The sequence below is a fragment of the Prunus dulcis genome, chromosome 4, assembly GCF_902201215.1.
Source record: "Prunus dulcis chromosome 4, ALMONDv2, whole genome shotgun sequence".
Classification (NCBI taxonomy): domain Eukaryota; kingdom Viridiplantae; phylum Streptophyta; class Magnoliopsida; order Rosales; family Rosaceae; genus Prunus; species Prunus dulcis.
The window spans coordinates 10147179-10167351 of NC_047653.1; the positions used below are offsets into that span (position 1 = coordinate 10147179).

Consider the following 20173-nt stretch of genomic DNA (forward strand, 5'->3'; position numbering starts at 1 on the left):
CGTGTTTCTTGTTTTTTTTCTTTTTTTTTTCTTCTTCAGCGTGTTTCTTGTCTCTTTTTTTTTTTCTTCTTCCGCGTAATCTTCTTTTCTTTGAGGTTCAATGAAAAATTGCCCAAGGTTGAATGAATATTCAAATTCAAATGAAACGGAAAAACTCCAAAATTCTTAAATAGGTAATTTCTTTGAAGTAAGAATAAAGACATATTGATTGCAATCTGATTATGAGTGGAAGGAAAATTACTTTCCCAATCAAAAGAAAAAAAAAATTATGAGGGGAAGGAGATGATGACAAAAAAGCCCTCTTGTGAAGCCAGAAAACGCATGAAATACTGAAAAAGGAGATGACCAAAATGCAAAAAAGAAAAAGAAACTTGTTGTAAACTGAGGAGACATGAAAAGCGAAGAAATAAAAAGAACTCCTACATAATAGCAACTGTTAACAACAACAAAAACTTGATGATGTGTAATATTTTAAGTTGTTAGATTATTGTAATGGCCTAAATTTAACAAAATGCAGATAAATACACCGTCCCTAAATGTAAAAGTTCGGGATCCGACAAAATACACATGCATACAGGACCTTTAGGGCAAAACTATTCATTCGGCTTTCATTTGATTTCTTTGACATTTACTCCCATTCATGGCAGAGAGGACCCGATCCTTCTTTTATAGAGCCCAGATTCAACTATACATGCGGGCGCGTGTATATAACATATACAATTCTAAACTTAAATAATTACCCCCACACTGATTTGAGAAGACGACACTTCAAATAAGCTTAATTTTATTTCGACATGGCTCTATTTCTGCGACTGTTCGTCCACAGAAAGCTGTATTTCATCATACATGTTCAATGATTTAACATTAGCCACCGTTTCCGGCTGCCTATTTCCTAATGTTGGTGCTGGTTCTTCACAAGACAGCTTTGAAAATTGGCCCTGCAAAGTGCTTCCTTTGGCTTCACCTACTTGCACATTCTTGCTTTCCATAACTCTGACTTCTGGTTCCTTAATACAATAATTTTCCTTGCATTGCTCCACACATTCAGCAATTTCCATTTTGGTGTCAACTTCTGATTGCAGCAGATCCTTGGGATTCATTTGGCTGATATCTGATTCTGCGACGCCTACTTCGATCTGGCAACCAATTCCCTCTGATGGCTGGACAGTGAGTTCAACTTCAGCTTGTAATTCCAGCAAATTCTTGCCTTCAAGTCCAATCTCTGCATCAACGACCATTCTGTCAGCATGACATTTTCCATCCGATTGCTTTACGGACTCAACATCAGTTTTAGCACCCAATGCAGATTCCGTTTGTGTTTCCGTTTCAGCACCAGTGTTGTTACCAGAACATTTTTCATCAGGTTGCTGGACAAACCCGATAATGGTTTCTCTGGATTGAATACCTACATCAGTTGATCCGCCTGTTTCTAGTGTTGATGCACCAGCTTTGTTATCACCACCAATGAATAATTTGCTACCTTCCACTTCTTGTAACTTAACACCTTCTACAAATTCATTTTCTGCTTCAACACCAGTTTTGTTTCTGCAAGAAATATCATCCAAATGCTGTCCAAACTTGTCCTTGGGATCTTCTTGAGAACAAAAACCTTCTTTTCTCATTTCTCCCGCTCGTAAGGGTAATGTATCACCTGGTCCAGTATCACCCAAGAATATAACTTTCTCAGAGAAAAGAAGAAAGGTCAGTAGATAGAGAAGAGATGAAAAAAATAACTTACCAGAATGCCTATGTGCTATCTGATTTCCATACAAGGGTTTTTTGAGCAAAATTGTTCCAGGAAAAACCATCAAGTTGATCTTGTTCAAACTACGCTTTTCACTGTCTTCTACAGGTACAAAGCCAAAACCCTCTGTCCATGTCGCCACCAAATCTGGAATGGCAGCTACGACAAGCTTTTCCACCTTAAAAGATAATAGCATCTACAAAGAAAGAGACATGTTAACATGAATCAATTAGAAAGACTTAAATGATAAAAATCTGCTGGACCAGTGAATTCCAAAATTGGAGCTCAAACTTGTAAGATATATATTTTACATCTACACCTCTTCAATAGCAGTGACAAGGCGTCGGCACATTCCCTGGCGACGGTATCGACTGCAAGTTGCAATAAGCGGCATCTCTGCAACTGCTGTTCCATGCACCCTGCCAAAAACAAAGGTAAGCAAAATATACCTATACCCAAAAAAAAAAAAAAAAAAAAAAAAAAACAGTTACAGAGGCAACAACCCAGTCATACTCATAAGTTCAAAACTCACAACCAGGAAGCAGTAAGAAACTCTGAAAACTTAGATTTGTAAAGAATTGAGAATCCACATTGAAATTGGTTATGCCTAGTTAAAGACAGGAGAGCTAAGAAGAACAGAAGAAATGTTCAGACAGTGTCGGTGTACAGAACCACATGCATGTACCAAAATGATAGTGATGCATACACAAAGATGTCAGTGCCAAGTATTGAAAACCTCCAAACCATCAGGTCTTGGCAATGCAACCTAATTAATGCTCTCCACACAGAAGAAAGAAAAGATTTGAGAAACCATTCGCTAGAGCAGGTAATCCTACGATGTGAGCGACCAATTATTTTATATTCGAACAGTACTCTTGAATGCTAAAAGAATCCAAAGAATTAAACTTTTGCAATAGAACAATTTTTTTATTTTTTTATTTTTTTTCTCCGTTGGGTCCGAGCGGCTGGGAAGGGTAATTTTTTACTTAATGGTTGTACCAACTTCCGTTGCATTCCATACATAAAAACTCATACCCCTCAATGAATATATTGCAGCCATATGACAAGCCACATGGTGCGCCCCATCATTGAGTAAAAGAGTTCTCTAAGGGAGCATTAGTCATTTCTTCTCATTTATTATTGAAGTCAAGAAGATAATGTCCATGAACCACCGAGGTTCGGGTGAAGTGTATAGAAAAGGAAAATTATCTTACAATTTGGACGTTCGTTTTTTATAGGGAAAAAAAAAAAACATGACAACAGATATCAACGACTAAAATAATGAGGATGCAAGCTGGAGATTTAAACAATAGATCAAAATATTGATGTGAAGTCTGATATGAAATTAATACCACAAGAACTGAGCAACAAACAAAAAAAAAAAAAAAAATACACGAAAACTGGAAAATCGACTCCCTACAAACAGCTTCATTTCAGTACTACCTGATTGATGCTACAGATATCAACACATCATCTTTCTCCAAAACTGCAGCATAAAAGCCTTGAAAATTCAAACGTGCAAAATCTGACCTGAAGGTTACATACAAAATTAATAAGCAATTCATAGAAACAAATGACCAATTGAGAAGCCACTTTCACTTAAAAGAAATGACAGCAAATTTGAAGAGGAAGTGATGCTTCATATATAACTGTACCCAAAGATACACTTTAAGAGCCCTACTTATCAGAGCAATGAATAGCCATTACTGGCCAAAGAAAAGGATAATCTCATAAAAAGGTGTGAGGTGAACATGCGGAAGGGATAGAAAACACCAACCATAAACAAGACTGAAATTCTGTAGAAATAAAAAATTATATAAAAGTAACATCAGTAGTTAAATGTGCACCCATATCAGTTCAATATTTCTTAAAATAACAAATTTCACAAGCTTCACAAAGAGAGAGAAAAACAGAAGTCAGAAGATTATCAGGGCTGTTCACCACAGAGATGATCTCACCCCCAATTGTATAAAACATGGGGTATCATGTCTATGCCAGTTCTAGGATCGACCATAGACAAAAAGCATTCCTCCATGATTGTAAGAGCAACAGCTAATCTTGTATTGCATTCTGCCTTCAGCGCAAACCGTTGAGCAGAATGAACCTTTTGGTCATCATGAATGCATCTAAGAAGCGTCCACGAAAATCCATCAGCAACATGATTAATGTAGCCAACGCGAGATTGAAGACCTGAATAAACCTACACACGGACGTTAAAAAAGTAATCAAATTAATCAAAACCAGAAAGAGTAGTAAATGAAGACTGATAAATTCATGTTGCTCTCTAAAAATTTTACATTGCTCTTTCATAGAACTTATGACAACTTGGAAGAAGAAAATCACAAGGAACAAAGAAACAACTACTAGGGTCATCACTATAACCAAGTAAAGATCATCACTAATTCCTCTTTTAGTTATGAAGGCTAGTTATGCCTCTTTTAGGCTTTACGACGGCAGGCTCTTATCTTGAAACGTAAAATGAATTACATCGATGACAACTGAAATAGCAAAAGTAAAAATAAAATAAAATAAAATAGATGATGACAATGATAGAATAATGAAAGAGAAAATTCAAGTAAATTGAGAAGAAGAAAAAATTGCTTATCTTCAACTTTGTGCTTTGCATGGAATAAGAGAATTCAAATTTATCATAAGTAAAACTAATGAAATTGAAGGAAGAAACTATAAGGCAGGGCCTAACATGATCATTTGAAACCATAAAAGAACTAGAAAGCAATTGACAGGGAACCAAATGAAAATAAAAAATGTTGGCATAGTTATTTCGGATAAAATTCTTAGCTGCAAAATACCATCACATACAAGTTATATAATAAATAAATAAAACAGATTTGTTTTTGCAATTATAATCACCTCCCTTGATAGTGAAAACACCACTTAAAGGAAGGCAGCAAGTAAGATTGCTGCCCTAATTAAAAAGAATGTAGTTCTCAATATAATTTACAAGACAATCAACATTTTGCAAGTGTTGGACTGAATATTAGGATGATGCTTCGGGAAAGCAAAACCACCATATTTCATTTATAGAAAAAAGTGTTTGTAATAACATTGCAAGTCCTTACTTTACCAATAAAACAGTGCCATGAAAAATCAATAATTTATTTATGGGTTAAACATGACAGATCTTCTATGTTAGAAGATTTGTAAGATAATACAAAATTACCTCCTGACAGCTTCTATCACAGAACCAAGAATCCAGTATGGCTCCATATGCATATTTTTCTTTCATGCATGCCTCATGATCTGTTCATAAAAGTTAAAATTATTTGGTAAACTAGATAATTTAAAGAAAAAATAACATAACTAAAAGGTAGAGTCCAACTTAACCACAAGATGGTCACTAATAACAGACAGGAAATTAATTAGAACCAGAATAATAATAAATAATACTAAAAAATATTAGAAAAACATTACTAAAAATATTAGAAAAACAGTTCCTAGAGGTCTAAAAGGCAAAAAAGGGACAAGAGAAGAAAATAATAAATACGTCCTTACTTCAAAGAATTGGATTGAACTTCATTACACAAAGGAGATACAGTATGAGTGGATAAATTATGGCAATTAATTTCCCATTTTGATATATAATACTTCTGTTTCTAATCAACTCCAACATGCTTCAAAAGCAACACGTTGTCTGGAAATAGTTAAACAGTATGCCAATTGAATATTTACAATAAAAACTAAAATCTACTAATGGAAAAACATTGATTAAAATCTAGGTCACATTATGATGAAATCATCCAATTCCTTAATAAATACTTTTTCGCATTGACATATCCATCAAAGGAAACAGTGAAAATATTACTTATATACTTCTAAGAAGGGTAATTACCACATTAAATTAGGTACCATATTAAATTTTAACATGTACATGCCACATCAAACTATTCCAAAGTTATCTACATGTACTGAAAGCAGTTTAGGTACAAGAAAGATAATCTAGAAACGAGAATATTACATTTATGTTCACACTGTGAACATTTAAATCCATCAGAAGTACTTGAAGCCTCTTTATCATTGACGAAATCACCACATATCCAACAGGTGCAGTTTGGGCAGTACCAGCTGCCTTCAGGAAGCTCCTGAAGTTCAAATATAAAAACAGATAATTAGTTTACAGTAAGAGGAAAACAAGCAAAAACTCCAAAATAGTCACAACTCAACACAAAATCCTGATAAGAATGAAAACCCAAAGGTTATTAAATTGATAATCTATAGCCTGAAATTATGGAAACAAATATTATTGTTCTAGAAACAAAATAAAATAAAAAGAAGACATTCAAACAATAACTGATTAATATGACAACTATTCCTCCAACGGCATCAAGACTTAAAATACAAAGCTAGCATGCGTTCTGGAGCAACACAAACAGAAGCTTGTATTCAAATCAATTAAGAACAACTTCTCCTCCCAGACGTACATGATGCAAAAGTTATGCCAGCATAGCATTGATGAGTATGGATATATAAAATAAGGAGAAGAATTCAGGAAAGAGAACCAGCATAAATATACAACACTAGCGAAAGCAAACCTGCAGAGACAAACAAGCCTGATGAAAAGTAGAGGGGCAGTTATCACAGCATATCAACTCGCCACCATCACCACAAAGTCCACATGAATCATCATTTTGATCATTTTCATCAGCTCGCACAACTTGGGTTCCCCTTTTCCTGCTTTTGTATTCAGCTGACCAGGCTTGAAGCTGGCATAAGGTGAAGGGCTGACCAGATTCCATAAAAAGATTCAAACATGGACGATTCTGTTTGAACCCACTATGAGTCTTGAACTCAGAAACTGTAATTACTTTACTGCAACACTTACAAAAAATGCCATCCCTGGTAACCAGACCATCTTTAAGGACAGCACCATCCTTGGGGTTCCGATACTGAATGACATCATCCAAAGATATGACACCAGCATCAATTAACCAAGACAAAACTGTTCGCACTCCTGCAGAATACCACTTTCCATCCTTAAAGTGCTTTCCCCCACTACCCAGGCTTCTTGGAAGCAACTTGCAACGGCTCTTTTGGCTTTTACCCTTCCTATGTGCTCTTGATTTGCTGGCTTTCTTTCTAGAAAAATATCGAGCAGGACTAGGGCTAAAATCTTTGTTTTTAATAATAGCTGAAACCAACAAGTCATCATCTTCAATTTGGCATCGAGACGATTTCCTTTTTCCAGTTTTAAAATCATCACATTCACGATTAATCCTCATCAACTTTGAGCATTTTCTCCCAATCTGTTGCTGGTAGGAGTCGAGAGGTAAGGACGTCCTGCGACTTCCTTTACATATTTTATTACCTGCAAATTCATCCTGGACCTCTTTCAACTTTGACTGGGTACCATTAGCATCAACACACTGTGAATCAGCATTCTCAGTAGAAGTAAAACCAAAAAGGCCACTTTGGTATATCGAGCTTGGTTCAATTTCGGATATCTTTTTAGACTTCCTACGTATTTTTCTTTTCAAAAGATCACTTGTGCAGTTTCGTTGGTAATCTAATGATCCCTGCAGAGCACTTTCCAGCTTATCATCAACCTTGTCTCCCTGCAATTCATCTTTTTCCTCAGAATAATCCACTGATACATCTTCCATAACTTCCTTAGTTGTTTCTACATCAAGTCCAGAACTCTGTTTATTAAAGCTTAGGGAATTTGCATTGCTATTTTGGTGAGGAGATACAGCTTCAGAACCTCCATGCACATTGTTACATTTTCTGGAAGTAATAGGTTCATCACGATGAGTAGCTGACTGGATGCAAGTGCCACCAGACCCACAAACTGGTAAGGAAATGAAATCCAGACTACTTGTTCTATTTTCAATTCTATTCCCAGCATTCACCAAGCACTGACATTCTACATTAGCTGAATCATTAGATTGGCCCGTAAGCAATTTCACTTCCTTGCGACTTGTCTGTCCATAAAATCCCTCAGGAACTGCCAATCCAGCCCTGCTGACCAGAGTTGAATCACAGAGGGGAGCTGACACATCTTCCTGAGCACAGCGATTTTTTATATTATTGCCACTAGTCAAGGCCAAAGAAGAATCAGTCTCATGGTTCGGATCAATAACTAAACTCTGACTTGCTTTAACAATCTCTCCCTTTCTCAGACTACCAATCTTTCTCTCAATGAACACGACACTCACAAAAGGATCTAAAAGCCTCCACCAATAAGCCAATGCAGTATCAGGTTCTGGATGATTCATCTCTTTCTCAATATTTGCTAAAGCACCAGATAGATCTGACCAGAACTGACTGATATCGGCCCACTCCTTTGGATCATCTTCCTGCAGCAAACTGTAACTATCCGCAAACAAAAGTTCTCCACATAACCGCCAAGCTTTGGGGAACTCACGAATATATTTTCCCTTAGGTGTTTTATAAACAGACTCCATATAACTTCTACTAGGTCTTTTTCGCCTCTCAATATACCATCCTGCAGCTTCAAGTAAGCGAGCAACATGACATTGGAGAACTGGACGAGGGTCCTTACTAGCGTCTATCTTCAAGGCAACATCGGATACATCCAAATCAGGAGCTTCGAATCCCTTGGGTTTTCCCTCAGCATGTAGAGGAGTTTCCAATTTATCCAGAACAGTGACTACTGGACTTGCAACCAGAAGCCTGGCTGAGAAGCTCTCATGCAAAACAGGTGAAGCAATAGCTTTACTTACACATACTTCCTTTCTATCATCCCCATCTGAGGTTGGCAATCTGCACGTTGGAACATCTGGGTCACCTACTATGCCCGCTTTGTCAAGTTCTGCATGTTTCTTTAACAAATAGCAACTAGTTGTGACTCCCTGACTAGAAGATTCGACCAAACGAAATGTAACCGTATCAGAGACAGAGTTTGTAGCTGGGTCAGACGTGCCAGAAACCATTTCTTTTGGAACTACTGATGAAATGACCTTTCCTAAAAGAGGTTTGGTATTAGAAAGCTCATCAACTGAAAACTTCATTCTCTTAACAGTCACATCGTCTTCATTCCTATCTAACAAAGCAGATCTGTCCAAGCAAAATGCCGGTGCAGAGGTTTCTCTAAATTCTTCGGTTGCATTATAAAACTCCTCCAAACAAGTATTTTTAGAGGATGAGTGACTCGTCACAACTGAGTTTTCACTGTTGGATGACAGTGCTCCGTCTGTGTTCTTACTTGAATTATCACATTCAAAGTTAATCACTCCAGTAACAAGACATCTCTTACTAGCGCCAACAATGTCTTGACCAAAGAAAACCTCTGTGAATATACAACGCTCAGTTTTGGATCCTTCAACCCCATCATCATGCAAATCCTCAATTTCTTTGCTGAGAAACATCTCTAACAACTGACTGCTGTTCCACTTTACCCACAGTCTTCCTTATGTTTCCTTATTTGCTCTACATATAACCACCAGCACAAAATGTGACCAACTGATCTACCATGCTGTAAATTATTCTGTTGAAATATGGAATCTTCTCTTGACAAACTAATGCATAGGAAAGAAAAAGGCGAACCTCATCATTGCTGAAGTAGAGGTATAATTATTTAATAATTACCATAAAACACTCAAAGCCAACATGGAAATGCTGCATACTTTCATTGATTAACATCTCCAACAATTGGCGGCAATTCCAATTTGTTCAGTCTCTTCCTTTCTTTGCTGAATATGTATATCCAGCATCAGAAAAGGTAAGCGCTACTACATTGCTTCATTCACAAATCACTGCATATAAAAGAATAGTGTTCCTCATCATAGCTGATGTTTTAGCATAAAACCATCCAAATATTGCTACAAAATCTGCAATAACAAGGAAAAAAGCATATTAAACTTAGAGGATGCAGATCATATAATTATATTAATTACGTGTTATTGGAAGCCAGTATAATCAACCCAACTAAGATTAACAAAAACTTAACGTCTTTCATCAACTGCATAGCAGATTAACAACAACCAAACATCACTATAAATGCTGCAACAATACTGCAAAAAATAACTACTAGCATTAAACAGGTATGGCAGAACTGAACTATAAACTTCAACTCTGGCATTATCTCAATAGCTTCTAATAGACAAAACAGTCAAACTCCCCTTCCCCCAGTTAGGACAATCACACAATTAACTCTATGCATTGCAGCAGCCAACAATGTTCTGTTAAAATTCAAATCCAATCCAAATCCATCCCACTAAGATTCAATACCATAACAAAGAAATAGATCCAGCAGTTAATTCAAATTTAACTCTTAGCAGCTGGCCATAATCAGATCAAAGCTGGAAGCCAGTATAGTCGACCCAACTATAGTTTTGAAATCCATTTAAATGTTTTGGTAATAACGATTATTATATATTCACTGATAGCTTATATAGATAATTTCTTAAAAAGAGTGTACATATACTACAGATATTCAAGTTTTAATGGAATTTCAGTATGTGGACGTTTTGTTTTCAGATTCCAAATTCCATATTCTCTCTCTCACATAGGCACACACATAAGGTTTCTATATAAAGTCTTGTTTGTCATATGTTGGACTCGATATGGATGGTTGAGATGTACGGTAGGTGAGATGCATCTCAACCATCCATATATGATCTCATCTAAGAACCTTATTTAAGGCCCATATGAGACAAGTTTTGTGTAGGTGTGTACACTACTCCAAATAAGTTACGTAACCTAAATAACATTTTACCAAAAAAGTGCTCACATAGTTTAACTTCACTGTCTTTTCTTCTAATCAGAGTAATTGCCTAGACGAAATTGCAAAATGCATTTAATTACTATATTGTTACTAAATAAAAGAAAATTACAAGCAAACAAGATTTGCACTCACTGTGTTTTATTATTCTAACTTCGCATCAATAACAATTGCAATCACATCAATAAATGAACAACTATAATAATAAATAAGAGGGACTCCTAGAACATAAACTATAAGAATCGTACATTTACACGTTCAGACATGTTTACTAAAACTTGTTCAAGTGAAAAGAACAGCTTCCGTTATGAGTGAAACTTATAGGCATTTGTTAACTACGTTCTTGTAATTCCAACATCATGGTACCATGAATAACCTTTGCACTCCCATCACTGAATTAATATCTAATAACAAACAAAAGACAACCAGTAGCTGGAAATCTTTATTCTTGTATTCTGCTTTATAAATTAACTCCTGTTCAGACATCCTTACTTGGACTTATCTGAAGATCAAGTCAAGAGCTGCCAATTATGGGCAGATATAGGAAATCAGTATGACTACGGTCCTGTCATGATCTTACATAGAAGAAGAATATATACTATAACATATATTTGATGGATTTCAAAAATATAGATATCTCCTTAAAGAAACAAAAAATTTAGTTAAATCTATATATGGTCCCCCTAACATAAAAATTCTAGTTTTGCCTCTGCTTAGGGAGAATGAATCTTCAACAATATTATTAATGACACAGGTTTTCATTCACAGTACACCACAATTTATATTAGAAGTACCCTTCATGCATCGATGACTGCACAAATAAATATCTGCAGTCTTGAAAAGTGGGAAGAGGAGATATTAGAACCATTCTACAATGGCACATTCAATATTTAAATAAACATAAACAAATGGAGAAAAGAATGCAGAAATTGAATTTGACAACAAACAAGGCAATCACTGGGCTTGTCTGAAGTGTAAAAATGTCTACACTGCTTTCCTGCAACAACTCTGCCAGTATATACATGATACAGTAAAGGAAACAAAATGCTTTGCAAAAACTTCAAAGTTTGTAAGATAAGATGTTAAAGAGAGAAAGAGACACTGAGGGGGAGATAGAAAGAGAGACTGAGGGGAAGAGATAGAGAGACCAAGGCGAAGAGAGAAAGACTGAGAGGAAGAGACAGAAAGACCGAGAGAGAGAGAGAGAGAGAGAGAGAGAGAGAGAGATACCACTAAGTGATGCAGAATGACACAAAAAGAAATGTTAAAAAAAGAGCCATATATACGTCTGTTTACATATATGCATTCATTTCATACAAATACAAGGGGCACACACATGCACACAGAGAGCAGGAGAAGGAGAGAGTGATAGAGAGAGAGTGAGGGAGAGAGGGAGCATAAATAAAAAGGGATTTAACTTCAGCTTCAAGCCTTCAGTACCATGAAGTGGATTAGATCCAATCAGGAAAGATGGTTTGCACCCCCTTAGTTAACTGAGCAGAAGCCCCACAAAAATGCAAAACTCATAACTCAATTCACTATATGTCTTAGAGAATGGCATACATCTCAGGGTGATAAGATTTGGTAGTTACAATAGATGTTTTTGCATATTGTTGACTTCTTAAGATCTGCGGTATTTCGTGTACAGTATGGCTTTCCTTTTTAGGGCAACGGTAGGAGGAAGACATATGATATACACACACTTATACATCTTGAGAGAGAGAGAGAGAGAGAGAGAGAGAGAACGTGACAGAAAATGAGTAATAGTCACAAGAATGGCACTTGGCTATCATTTAGCGTAAGTGCATGGCAACAGCCAAAATGACACCCAAAGCTTTGACTTGAAAGAAATTAATTTGGAATGTAAGATCAGTCATTGCATCTACGATTTCCACTGGTTCCTCTTCATCTGTTGTAAAATGCAATTGGAAACAGCAACTAATAAAAACCAAAGTGACCGAAATCTTAATTCTAATGATATTGTTTTGGAACATAGGATCAGTCATATTTATGGTCTTAAGTAATCGTCCGGTTTTAATTGCATGGTGAAGAGGACCCAGTTGAGACCATAAATACAATGACTAATCTCACAATCCAAAACAACATTATTGTCTATTAATCTTATGTTCTATGTTGCTTTCACTAATCTTACATTCCAAAACAAGATATAAATACAATGAATGTTATGTTTCTTATAAATAAATATAAAAAAATTATCAGTTACTAACTTGCTTCTGCCATGCATTTCACACCAAACTAAATTTCGAGGAAAATAAATAAAGAAAAATTATTGTTCTAAACCATCTTGTTCATCACAAGGCGGTCATTGTCAAATATCAACCTAGTCAGGAAATAAACACACACTGCAACAAAAAACAGTCCAATGGCTCTATAAAGGAGTGAAGCCTCATAAGAAAAAAGGATAAGAAACTTCAGGAAAGAAGACACGCAGATGGTTCAATTCCCCCACCCATAGTGCAACCTCTTTTTTACTTTCACATGTTGTAATTTAGCTTAGCTTTCATGAATTTAAAAATTAAAAAAGGCCCCTCAAAAGAAAATCCATCACGAAATAAGTGCAATGTAAAAAAAACAAGCCGGCAAAAAATGGCACCTCCTAGGCTTGCATGAAGTCTACAGCTCTTGTAAATGCTTTTTTTTTCTTTTTAGTTCAGTAAGACTCTGCTAAATGTTTTCCCCAAAAAGCCTAAATTTATCCCTCAAATCACCTAAGAACTCTCCATTGTGACCCCAAAGTAGAATACAAAATAATGTTAAGATTTATATGCAAATTCCTAAATCTAGAAAAAACAGTAAATAGATATTAATCAAAATAAGACCGATGACAAAGCCGTTACCAGTATACAAATCCCCAATCATACACACAACTGCACTAAGAAATAGAGAGAGGGTATGAGAGCTTTCCTAGGCAACCATAGGATATACCACCCATGCATTCAATCCTAGGGGCAAGAAACCTCATTAACACCAAAGAAAACGAAAAATCATCAACATTTAACCACAATTTAAACCCGTTATGAGAACTGAATGAAACATCAAAAGCAAAACATCCTAAAAAATCCCACCATTATGCAGATCAAAACCCATCAAATAAATCCTGATAAAATTCACATTTTCTGATTGAAGAAATCACATTTCAGTCCCTCCCATACACCATTCAGCAAATGCGCACCACAAGAGTAAAAAAGATAAATAAACAAATCAACAAAAACCCAGAAAGGTACCTCCTCACCAATGCAATGCATTTTCTGATCAACATGCAAAGTAGATAGAAGCACAAATTGGTGATAGGGTTTCAAAAATTGGTGAAAAAACTTAAAGGGTTTTGGCAATTAATGATAAAACAAACAAATCAGCTGAAAAACAGGCGAATTGGGAGAGGAAAAAAAACTCACCTTGCGATACAGTTTCTAATCAACATGCAAACAAGATCAGAGCACAAAATTGGGATTAGGGTTTTGAAATTGGTGAGGAAAGGCTAATGGGTTTGGCTGAGTGGAGATTCTGGGAAGATAAAGAGGTGGAGCATAAAAGGGTATTTGCTTTGGGCCTCATCACTTAAACCAAAACTCCAGCAGAATGAGGGCTTTTGAGAACCCGGAAAGTGCTCCCATGTACAACAGATGGCAGTACTTTCTTCTCTCTCTTACTCTATACCATTTCCCATGTGAATGTAAGTCATCTCGTTTGTAACCTCCACCCTCTCTCTCTCTCCAAAGCCACTATGCTTTGTCCCTTTCCGTTTATTGAACCTCGCATAAACCCCCCAAATTGGGGTTTATAATATTGTCACGCTCATAATGGTTATAGATATGTTATTGATTTAGTTGCTTTATCTGGCTTTACAATTTTGGTATGCTTCTTGGTGATTAAAAGAGGGGGTTCTTACTTTCTTGTAGCCGGTATTGTAGACTATCATGTTATGGTTGTTGACATTAAAGATTGCTTTGTGCTGCATCTGCTCATGTGGGTTTACAGAGTTTTTCTCCCCGTTATGGTTGTCGACATTTGAGATTGTATGTGCTGCAGCTGCTCAAATAACAAGAAAAACTGTTAAATTCTCGATAGATATAATCATTTGCAAACCCCATATGTTAGGTCAATTAATGTTTTTGCATATGTGACCAGTATAGGGTGACTGTTTACTAAAAACACACGTCTATACAAAGTCGTAAAACCATGTATGGAACTGAAACTAATACTAAGAAAGCAAGAAAGTTGGTGACCTGATGACAAGGAAACCGGCATCAAATGTAATTACCTGTCTTAAGGTAGCAAAATTCCTTGTTAGATAAGTTCTAACATATAGGAAGTACGTAATAATCTCATAGCACTATCTCATAGGGAGACTCGATGAGATAGAGATGTGTGTAGATGCAGACTACCTTCACTTGGATTGAAGGACCCTATAAAACTTCACTACTCCGAATTTACAACGCATCTCATTTTCACTCTTTTATTACTTTTTCTCTTTACAGTTGGTTTAACGTTGATTTGAATTGAACTTAGGGTCATTATTAGACTGCACACACACCTACCTATGTGCTTTGTGTCAAAGATTTTTGTGTACTTTGAAGAACTAGTTATTAGATTATTAGATCGATATATATGGGTGGATTGAAACAATAGTGTAACTGTGGAAGAGACACAAGAATGGAAACTTTGACTTCGTAGATTTGTGGGCAATAACGTCAATGCATTTATATATAGTTTACATGGTGTGCAATCTTCAAAACAAGAAAAAAGCAAAGCCCTTGATTTGGTTCTCTCATAATTGCTACACGCACGTACAAGGAATGCTCGTTCTCAAATAAACGAGACATGTTGTGCCTTTAGATCCATGTACTTATTTTACTAAATTTGGGTCTAGTAGTTGGAATTCTATCTAGTAATTTTGGGTATCATCCAGTAGGGGTTTGGTCGTATTCAATGCAAAATTCATACAATGATTGGCATTGCATGCATGGCCAAGCTACATCTCAAGCACGCCTTCGACCAGGAGAGCGTGTGGGACGTAGATTCGTGAAGCTCGAGACTCATGAAGCTCCAGCTTTAGACTTCTATACCGCACTTCACAATAAGAGTTCGACTCTCATCCTCGTAGGTAATAACTTAATATAATCATGACATAAATAATGGAGGGAAATTTCTTGTACTTCTTATTGGGCTTTTTGGGCCTAGAAGACAAACTGGTCTATATCATAAGAGTAAAGATTGGGCTTCTGGGTCGGCCCATAAATGAGACAGCAAAGCAAAGATTGAAAATCCTCCATATCCATAGCTTCACATAACCCAGAAGCCATTGAGACATTCTAGAAGCACCGCAAAACCTCCGGAGGCCAAATGGCACTGTGTCACTTGATCCCTCCACGCTCATTTCTCTTGGGCTCGTCTCCTTCTTATTATATATCCAAACTCAAATTGAAACCCACTATCCCTTCTCTCAAAAAGCGCTTCTTCTCCTTCTCAATCTCAGCAGCAATGGCTTCTGCTTCTCCTGCTAAGAAGGTAACGACCACCACAGCTGAACTTCAGCTCTTTTTCTGATTTTGACAATTTTTTGTTTGTTTTTGTGTGTGTGTTTGTGTTTGTAAGAGTGAGATTGACTGTGAAAGTGGAAGCAGGTTTTGGTTCCGATTGCGAATGGCACGGAGCCGATGGAGGCGGTGATCACCATCGACGTTCTGCGTCGAGCTGGAGCCGATGTTACTGTGGCTTCTGTGGAGAAGCAGCTTCGCGTTGAAGCCTGCCATGGCGTTAAGATCATCGCTGATGTTTTGATTTCCGATTGTAGCAAAAGCGTCTTCGATCTCATCACTCTACCCGTACATACTCTCTTCTATCTCTCTCTCTCTCTCTCTCTCTCTCTCTCTCTCTCTCTCTCTCTGTGTCTCTGCATATATATGTATGTGTTAGTGTTTGTGTATTAGAACTTCGAAATTTTGCAGCTTGTTTTGTTGCTGACAAAAATATAAAGAAAAAGGAAAATTTGTGCTAATATTACTTCTCCACAAAACTATATTGGAAAACAACTTGGATTTTTGAGTGAGTCTTTGCTTCTGTTTACCTTGTGATGGACCTGGAGAGACTGAGAGTTACGCTTAACTAAAGCAGCTGTATTTAGTTTTTAGAGTGTAGGCTTTTTGGTTGCTCATGCCCAAATGACCATAGATATATGCATAAGATTACATATATTACCAAATGGCACTATTTTATTTCCAAGCAATGTCCCAATGCACCCCCAACTGCCTTTTAAAGGGATGTTTTCATGTAACTTTGATGTCATCCATAACATATCAGTGTTGGAGGAACTCTTTCTATCTTCGTTTGCTTGTATTATTCCCTCTCTTCAGCTTGTTTGATTGTGATTTATTGCTTTATTATTGCAATGTGCGGACTCCTTTTTAGTTTAATTCCAATTGAATTTGAATGATCTGTTTTTTTTTTTTTTTTTGGGTGCTACAGGGAGGCATGCTAGGTGCTGCCAATCTTAAGAATAATGAGGTTCTGGAAAGCCTGGTGAAGAAGCAGGCTGCAGATGGGAAGCTCTATGCCGCGATCTGTGCTTCACCTGCAGTGGCATTTGGGTCATGGGGTGTGTTGAAGGGACTGAAAGTAAGATCTCTAAGCACCTGCCAATATTTCATTATTTGTTTTGCATATTAAAATTATGATTAGTGTTTCTTATGGTTCCTGAAATGACTAAATCTGAACTTGTGGGCTGTATTGGTTTTTGACAGGCAACTTGCTATCCATCATTTATGGATCAGTTAGCATCTAGCGCAACTACTGTTGAATCAAGAGTGCAGGTGGATGGCAAAGCTGTGACTAGTCGTGGACCTGGTACTACCATGGAGTTTGCTGTTGTGCTGGTTGAACTATTGTATGGGAAAGAAAAAGCTGATGAAGTATCTGGGCCACTGGTATATACTTCTCAATATAATGGCTGGTTGTCATTCTACTGGTGGCTTTATTGTCAAGTGATTTCAAAGCTGTTCATTGTCTGGGAAAATGAAAATAAATATGATCTGCTATTTTCTGGCTTTCACCTGTTAGCTTTAATTCAAGGCTTGTGATGCGCGTGTAACTGCATTTTTGTACTCAGGTCATGCGTTCCAACCATGGTGATGAATATATCATAACTGAGCTAAACCCAGTTGGGTGGACTCCCAATGATTCCCCAAAGGTAAACATTTGATTTTATTGTATATTTCTGACTGGGGCATTGCCTGCTGTTACTTTAATTTTTGGGCTTGTGTTGGTTCACTTTTGAGCGAAGGACAATATTTGAAAACAATATTGTGTGTGGATTACTTTGTCTACTTGTGTTAGGCGGCTTTAAGTAGCTTTAGCGCAAGTTGCATTCAGATGGGGGAAGCCCAAAAAAGGGGAAAAAAGAAGTAGCTATACTGGAGTGCTCTACTTGGTACTAGTGATTTACATATGCAAATTTGCCTAGGATTATTTCAGGTTTCCACAAGTTACCTTTGAATTAAGAGTGGTGGTAAAAATTTCACAAATGAGCAACGATAATTTGTGACATGACAGTAAGAATTATTGACTTGATTTAAGGTGCTATATAATGTAGTTTATAAACTCTTTCGTGTCTGTTATTTTTTTAGATTCTCGTACCTATTGCAAATGGCACAGAGGAAATGGAAGCTACTATGATCATTGATGTTTTACGACGAGCCAAAGCAAATGTTGTGGTGGCCTCTGTAGAGGATCAACTAGAAATTGTTGCTTCTCGCAAAGTTAAACTGGAGGCAGATGTGCTTCTTGACGAAGCTGCCAAACTTTCATATGACCTAATTGTTTTGCCTGTAAGTCAGGTTTCCATCTAGCTCGCTGCTGTTTAGCCATTACTATTTACCAATTCATCAGCCAAACCATATTCTTTGTTTTTTTTCTCTCTCAGGGTGGACTTGGTGGTGCCCAAGCATTTGCAAAATCAGAAAAGCTCGTGAATTTGTTAAAAAAGCAGAGGGAGTCACAGAGACCTTATGGAGCGATATGTGCCTCCCCAGCTCTAGTTTTGGAACCCCATGGCTTACTCAAGGTATGCCCTATAAAATGTTTTGAGAACTTTCTTTTCACCTTAAATGGACCACTCCGCTGACTTTGATACCTTCATTAACGTTGCACAACCCTGACGATCGCATGTACAATTTTGTGCAACTCCATTAACACTGCCCAATTCTTACTGCAGCTCATTGGATTCTGGAGTGTACTAACTGGAACTACTTTGTAGTCAATTCACTGAACCATTCTGCTTCTTGTATTGTATAAACCCACAACAACTTATTTCTTTCCAAACCTTATATTTCTCTATCTATGCTATTTGAATTTCATGTTATTGACCAATGAGTTGTTAGTCCAGTGGTTGGGACTCTAGTTGGGCCCTGGCATGTGGTCAGGGGTTCGACTCTCATCAAGGTACCTATCTAGCAATTTGCTAGTGTTTCCTTCTCCCAAAAATTGTAGGGTTCGGCGGTGGGCCCCAGTTTGGAAGCTGAGTCACCAAAGTCGACAAAGTGGAGTTCTTGGTTTTAAAAAAAATAAAAAAATTCATGTTATTGACAGTGTCTGCATTTTGAAACATTTTAAAATAACTACTTTTTATGTTCTTCCCCTTTAGTGTTTGTTATTGTAAATTGTTGCTGCATCCAGTTGTGAATTTTGTTTTCCTTTGATTCAGGGCAAAAAGGCCACTGCGTTCCCTGCAATGTGCGACAAGCTGTCAGATAAAAGTGAAGTCGAGAACAGGGTAGTGGTTGATGGCAACCTCATCACCAGCAGAGGACCAGGAACTTCCATGGAGTTTGCTCTAGGAATTGTTGAGAAGTTTTTCGGGCGCAAGAAAGCAATAGAGCTTGCTAAGGTAATGCTTTTCGTTCACCCTTAAGAGTTTTTGGTAAGCGTTAAATGTGTACCTCCTTACTTTTGGGACACTACTAGCAAAAGCAGAAAGCTGGAGTCATATTTGAGTATGAATCCTTTGTGAGGTTATGTTCAAGATTTTGTATATAAATAAATGTGTAAACGACTGAATTATGATAAAGCTATGGTTAGTATCTCTAATTTCGCTGTCTATAAAAGAGTTTACTTCTCATATTATTATTTTTTCTTTTTAAACAAAAAGTACAGCTAATCTTAGCCAAAGTTTGATACCTAAACCTCTCTCTCGAGTTGAACTTGAAACCCTTCTTAGTACTACAATTCGGCTAAAACAGCACTTCTTAACATACACCCCAGACGTTAATGGTGTTTTTGGGCCTTAGGCAGTATAGTCTTTGGCAGTAGGATTTTTTTTCTTATATTTTTTGTATTTACTTGAACTAATTGGCATTGGAATTACTAAGAAAGTGTCTGCTAAGTGCCAATCTCCTCAAAAATACAAATTAAAAATTCAAGAACTTGATGTATTGAGTTGAAGTTTGAAAGGAATATACAATAGTTGATGAATGTTCTGTAATGGGACAACTCGACATATCTCATTAATCGGTTTAATTAAGGGATTCGATTTTCTCATTCCTCTTTTGTTTATTTACGCTCTCTTTTGTTTTTTGTTTTTAATACTTTTGTAATTACAGTGTAATGAAAAAGGAGTGGAAAAATCACCACCCTTAATTATCCGTTTAACAATAAGACATGTCAAATCATGGAGTGGAAAAATCACAACCCTAAATTGATTCATTTTATGTTGAAAT

At 36.7% G+C, this 20173-nt stretch overlaps 2 protein-coding genes across 3 annotated transcripts; one reads left to right on the plus strand and one right to left on the minus strand.

The window, feature by feature from the left end:
• Positions 1-748: 748 nt before the first annotated feature.
• Positions 749-14236, minus strand: LOC117624188 (increased DNA methylation 1). 2 transcript variants are annotated; one of them, XM_034355329.1, is made up of 10 exons: positions 13859-14236; positions 9346-9549; positions 6295-9237; positions 5721-5844; positions 4926-5005; positions 3703-3944; positions 3188-3274; positions 2064-2163; positions 1739-1940; positions 749-1651 (listed from the first exon to the last, which is right to left on the minus strand). In XM_034355329.1, the coding sequence occupies exons 3-10, from the start codon at positions 9085-9087 to the stop codon at positions 801-803; spliced, it is 4479 nt and encodes a 1492-aa protein (XP_034211220.1). In that variant the 5' UTR covers positions 9088-9237; positions 9346-9549; positions 13859-14236; the 3' UTR covers positions 749-800. The 2 variants fall into 2 exon arrangements, with proteins under 2 accessions (XP_034211220.1, XP_034211221.1); XM_034355330.1 differs by lacking the exon at positions 13859-14236 and adding an exon at positions 13688-13775 and having other exon boundaries at positions 6295-9549.
• Positions 14237-15750: 1514 nt separating this feature from the next.
• On the plus strand, positions 15751-19544 carry LOC117624647 (protein DJ-1 homolog B-like). The gene is made up of 8 exons (XM_034356027.1): positions 15751-15971; positions 16088-16288; positions 16929-17078; positions 17204-17386; positions 17569-17649; positions 18086-18286; positions 18382-18522; positions 19162-19544. The coding sequence occupies exons 1-8, from the start codon at positions 15807-15809 to the stop codon at positions 19366-19368; spliced, it is 1329 nt and encodes a 442-aa protein (XP_034211918.1). The 5' UTR covers positions 15751-15806; the 3' UTR covers positions 19369-19544.
• The last annotated feature ends 629 nt before the right edge of the window (positions 19545-20173 follow it).